Below are 6042 nucleotides of genomic sequence, written 5' to 3'. Positions count from 1 at the left end.
ACAAAACCCCTTCTGATAATTAATATAATCATATGCTCACTAGTGACTGACTTTGAGAAGTACATCTAGGAGTTCTAGTGAGAAGCAAAATCAGTGGAGTTCAAACCACGTCTGTCGTGAGATATCAACTCACTGAAGACAATTGGTGAACGGCTGCTCAACTTCATGGATCATTTGAAGTTAGACATTAACACCGTTGGATGCCGGCTCAGTGGTCTGTCGGTTAAGGGCTCTGGCTTGAGACTGGTAGGTCCTGAGTTCGAATCTCGCGAGGCTGGGTCATGGATGCGCACTGCCACTGGGGAGTCCCACAATAGGACGAAACGGTCGTTTAGTGCTCCCAGGCTTTCCATGGTGGTCTAGCTTCAATTGACTAACGCTTTCATCTATCAATCGGATTATTTGAATATCTCGGTTTCGTGAAATTTAACTCAGTTGTAATAAGAAGAGCAATTCACCGTAGTTCTCGTAGTCCAGTTACGATAAATCTCCGTAAAACTACAGTATCATCGTCTTTGATCATGAATCCCTTATTTAAAATTTACTTTTGTTAACCTATATTGTCTCGGACAGATAGATTAGACTTCTTAGTAGTACTTAGTAGTATACATATATTGTCTAATATCGTAGTGATTTTGTAAGTCCTCAAGAACTTCTTAGAGAGTCCTAGATAATGTGATGGATTATGTATCATATCTTGATTAGATAATTGTTGTGACTGGCGGTGTCCAAAATCTGATGCTGATACACGGCATGCCATGCACTAACACCCTCCCCCCCAACTGACTACGTGAGTGAGAACACAAGAGTAAGTGAGAAAGTGTATTGGTCTACCGGGTAACATGCACGAATACTCATCCATGTACATATACTGTGGTGTGGTCTACTTATATCCATATAAGTAGTATATGGTGTTGGTCAGACATAGAATGTATTTTGGCAGAAGACCGATGAGGGAAGAACTGAAATGAAGCGCAATCGGTAGGAAAATGCACGAACAATGGAATTAGAGAAGAAACTGTGAAGATTGAGACTGTTGGTTGTTAATTTGCAAATTAACTGTCCATTGTATGGTTATTAGAATTTATTGAGATAGTCTGTAATTTTTGCTTAAGTACATTCGATTGTCCCTGGTCGTGTTCTGTTCACTACAATACCACTCTATTCTTAAGAAATTGACCCATTTTGACCCCCAATGAAATGCACTTGATCTTTATGTCACTTCTGATAACCATCGATTGACCTTCTCATTAGGCTATTTCTCATTGGCTTTCCATAACAATAATTATCCATTTTTTCGAATAAATTTAAACATATTTCACGATGCATCTAGGCTCAGTCAGTGATCCTGAGTGCTGTTAGAGGTATGAGGGCAGTTATCACTTTCCCGGTTGCCCACACCGCGGAAGGGTTCTTCTAGAGGTACTTGAAGAGGAAATCAGGCTAGAAGTGGTCTTAATGACCTGAGAGCGTAACCGCAGTGCCCAAGGGACAACTGCTTGAGGTCGGTCACAAACAACCTTTTCGTGGGTAATTTTGATGCTAGCTCCGTACTTGTTGGGACCTTACCGTCGGAGACGGATATCCGTGGGATAAGGTGAGGTGTGCATTTTTAGGGTCGACCTTTTCTAACCCCACCCCTTCTTGTGAGAAGGCAGCATCGCTGTCGTGCTGGTTGTCTGAAGGAAACACCTTACTGCTGTCACACCTCTGTACAGTCAGCAGTACGACTTCGCCTTCGGACCTTGGGTTTGCTGCTTTTAGTCTCACCGCTCTTCAACCGACCTGTCTGGCATGGTAGGACCTCGAGGAACGATTGTTCCAGCCAGTATAGCTCGATTGTTTCATCACGATAAGCAAGCCCAACCACCATGTCAAGGTAGCATCAACGGTCGAGGGTAGCAGCATCTAGGCTACCTAAATTAATATTTGAAGTAAAACTTCTCTCTGTCCTTTTGTCTTTCATTTGGACTGCAACTGGTCAGTCTCTAATTGGCATATATGCACACTATGCGTATTGCCTCGATATTGCCTTAATTCACAAGCATTATAAGCAAAGATGGATAGTGGTGAAACGCGCATCAAACTGGATTCCATTGTTAGTCACTATCCATCTTTGCTTACAGAAGAAACAATCAATATTTTAAATTTTCTTCTTAGAATTATGCTGATGATATGAATGTTCTATTCTTTGAATATTCTCATCGATATGCAAAACCATCAGATTGGAAAAGTTTAGCAAAATTTTGGGGATTCACATTAAATGATATTGCTGCAATTGAATATCAAGATATTGGTAAGTTGAATTCATTACAATATTTTGGATACTAGATAGTTTATGTATAACCATTGAGAATTAAGTATTTACTCCTGACACCCCTCGTGGAAGAACATAGGCCACCCACCAGAATTATAGATTGACAATTTTCTTCGGATTCATGGATAACACTACTTATACAACCAGTGGTGGTTTAAAAGATCGGGTATCGAGATAATCAACTCGTGGAATAAAAAGCACAGTGTCATTTTAAAACCTAAAAACATTTTATGGAACACGAAGAGTGAAGATATCTGTTTCACGGAAACCAATCCTCAGTCATACTACTGTTGAGACGGCTTCGAAAACGCGCGATGAAGCTTACAGAGACTTTAAAAGAGCCATCCATCCAATCTGAACTTAGTAGTGCCATCTAGAATATCAACTTGGCATGCTACGATTGGACGGTAGTATGACTTGTCCCCTTGCGGATTGGATGAATTAAAATGATGTTATAGCCAATACTAATAACTATAAATACTCATGTTTTTCTGTACATTTTTGATTTTTACCCAATAATTACTTCTCCTGTTTCTTCTGTCTTCTGATCTGTGGCCGTAGGGTTCTACACGTTCGAATGCAGTTAGTTGTATATTGCATTCTGTCGTAATCAAGTAAAGGATGTAACAACCACACAGTGTCTTCAATTATTGGCTAAGATTGTCATGTTGATCCCAACCAAGTAGTTTGTATCTACCAACACAACTTAATTCGACAGTCAGTGGATTCATAAACTGATGTTATGAGATAGTTTCACAGCCCATAGTTTTCTCTCAATCTACTCCGACATCAATAAACATAGCGCGTCAAGGTATGGAGTGGATTGATAGACATAAGTCATGTTCCAACTGTCTCAATTGAAGATTTACTTGTGCATCAGTCAATTTCACAGAAAATATGTGTCGATAACTTCAAAAAATTTCAAAAGAAGTCACTGGTGAAGACTATACTCAAGGGTTCAAACACTCAATAAATGAACGGAGAAATGTTCAAAACTACTACATCATAAAAATTTAATAACCAAGTGCTTACAAGTAACTAAGTTCTGGGAATAATTCCAGTTCTAATGAAAACCCGGGATAAGTAGATTTTAACCATATCAGACATGAAAAAATCTCACCGATGGCAATCAATGATTACTTACTACTTACTTACGCCTGTTACTCCCAATGGAGCAAAGGCCGCCGACCAGCATCTTCCAACCCAATCTGTCCTGGGCCTTCCTTTCTACTTCTATCCAATTTTTGCTTATTTTTCTCATTTCCGTCTCCATTTCTCGGCGTAATGTGTTCTTTGGTCTTCCTCTTCTCACTTGGCCTTCAGGATTTCATGTAAGGGCCTACCATGTGACACATTTGAGTGATTTCCTCAATGTGTGTCCTATCCACTACCAGCGCTTCTTCCTGATTTCTTCTTCCACTGGAATCTGGTTTGTTCTGTCCCACAGTAGGTTGTTACTGATAGTGTCTAGCCACCAGATCCCAAGTATTTTGCGTAGACAACTTTTAATAAATACCTGTATCTTCTGGATGATGTCTTTCGTAGTTCTCCAGGTTTCCGCCAAATACAGTAGCACTGTCTTCATATTTGTATTGAAAATTCTGACTTTGATGTTGGTTGAAAGACAGTTGTTTTGAGTTCCATATGTTCTTCAGTTGTAAATATGTTGCTCTTGCTTTGCCGATCCGCATCTTCAGATATGCATCAGATCCACCATGTTCATCGATGATACTGCCCAGATATGTAAAAGTTTCTACATCCTCCAAGGCAATCAATGATGTTCGTGAAATATTATGAATTAACTGAGGTTAGAAATGAAAATCATTGAATTAGAACTCAGCACTTACCATAAGGCCCTGAAAGTCATAAGTTTGATCTCTAGCGAAAGATTTAGTCGGGGATATGTACCATCAACTACAATCCCAACATTGAAATAAAATAATTATCCAATACTTCTTAGCTTTCATCTTTTATCTAACTTGAAATTAATTGTTATCAGAAGGGGTTTTGTGTGAATGCGCACTGCCACTGAGGAGTCCCACACTAGGACGAAACAGCCGTCTAGTGCTTCCAGGTTTTCCATGATGGTTTAGCTTCAATTAACTCACGCTTTCAACAATATAAAATTAATTGTATTTTTAAATTTTTTTTCTTTCTAGGCAAAAATTCTTATAAAGAACATACTTATCGACTATTGAATATTTGGTTACATGGAGTTAATGATAATCAATCACCATTGAATGAATTATGTTTAGCTTTAACTACAATTGGACGTAAACGAACTATGGAACAATTACGTCGACGTATTAAAACATTAAGTAAAGTGCATAATAATAAGCATAAATGTAAACTTTATTAAGAAATACATGTATTCGTACACATCCGTAACCAACCAACCAACCAACCACCCACCCCCACCCACCCCCCACACAGAGATATACACTTATATATGTTCCTTTAAATGGACTCATTAGTTCATTGTCGTCATGTGTAAAATTTCATTTTTTATTGTCTTTAATTTTTATTTGTAACCTTCTCTTTATATCCTTATTTATTATGTAATCAGAATTTCTAAACACACACCTCCCCCCCCCACACACAGGGGGGAATGTTTCAATAAATGCTCCAGGAAATCTTTTCCCGTCACATTATCTAATTCAGTTATTCATAATCATATTAGGTGTTCTGTATTAACAACCATTTTAAAAACTGTTATGATTTTTTTTTGTCTGAAATGAAATTTTTCTATTGTATGGTTTACTTGTTGTGTATCTCACTTACTTACTTACGCCTGTTACCCCTCGTGGAAGAGAATAGGCTGCATACCACCATTCTCCATCCAACTGTGTCTTGGAAAATCCTTTCCATTCATCATTTTGATAACTGCTCCGAATTCTCGACGTATTGTATTCTTTGGTCTTTCACTTTTCCGTTTCCCTTAAGGATTCCAAGTTAGGGTTTGCTTCGTGATACAGTTTGATGATTTCAATAGTGTATGTCGTATCTGCTTCCAACATCTTTCCCTATTTTCCTTTTCATCTGGAATCTAGTTTGTTCTCTTCCACAATAGGCTGTTACTGATAGTATCTGATCGATAGATTTGTTGTGTATCGGAAAGAAAAACAATTCCATTTCGTTTTTCATGTTGATTTCTGTCAATCGTAATTGCTCTTTTGGGTACGTTTTTACTCGTTGTGTTCCATCGAAAAGAGGTGGATGGGATCAGGTGGATCAATGTTCACATTATAAAGGATCATTGAAATGCTGAACAATAGTATTAACATTACTAATTATCATATATATTGCAAACATATAAGCACACATTCAATCGTAGAGACTCAGTTGGTTCAACGTGTGTTTCTCTTTTACGGTTCTCGTGGCTAATTTTTTCTCGTCCTTGCCGCGCATCCTTCCTCGTGGTCGATTTATGCTTATCTATTTTCAATATTCCCCTTTGTATTTTTTCTCATTCATTCGTTTATTTCTTTGTACAGAAGAGAAAAAAGGGGGAAAATTCTAAACTGTAAACAATAAATTTAATGAAAGAAAAAATGGATTCTAACTATTTACTTTACTCATATTTCGTCATGTGGTTTAGAACTGATGAATCTATTCTGTAGGACTTCAGTTATGTGATCTATGTAGAGTAATTCAGCCATTCAATATCGGTGACACTTGACCACAAAGATTAAATCACAAAAGAAGGTTTGATAAATGATGAAGGA

At 37.9% G+C, this 6042-nt stretch overlaps 1 protein-coding gene across 1 annotated transcript in view; it reads left to right on the top strand.

The window, feature by feature from the left end:
* Positions 1-4676, top strand: part of Smp_198360 (putative ankyrin repeat-containing) — a gene marked incomplete at both ends in the record, with an annotated part of 51927 nt that extends 47251 nt beyond the window's left edge. Inside the window, 2 exons of the mRNA XM_018798557.1 lie at positions 2161-2296; positions 4477-4676. Of these exons, the coding sequence (XP_018653487.1) occupies positions 2161-2296; positions 4477-4676 (336 nt within the window). The remainder of the gene's footprint in view (positions 1-2160; positions 2297-4476) is intronic.
* Positions 4677-6042: the final 1366 nt, after the last annotated feature.

The sequence above is a fragment of the Schistosoma mansoni genome, chromosome 7, assembly GCF_000237925.1.
Source record: "Schistosoma mansoni strain Puerto Rico chromosome 7, complete genome".
NCBI lineage: Eukaryota > Metazoa > Platyhelminthes > Trematoda > Strigeidida > Schistosomatidae > Schistosoma > Schistosoma mansoni.
Note: the sequence above shows the minus strand (reverse complement) of the source record. Positions and strands in the feature narration are given on the sequence as shown.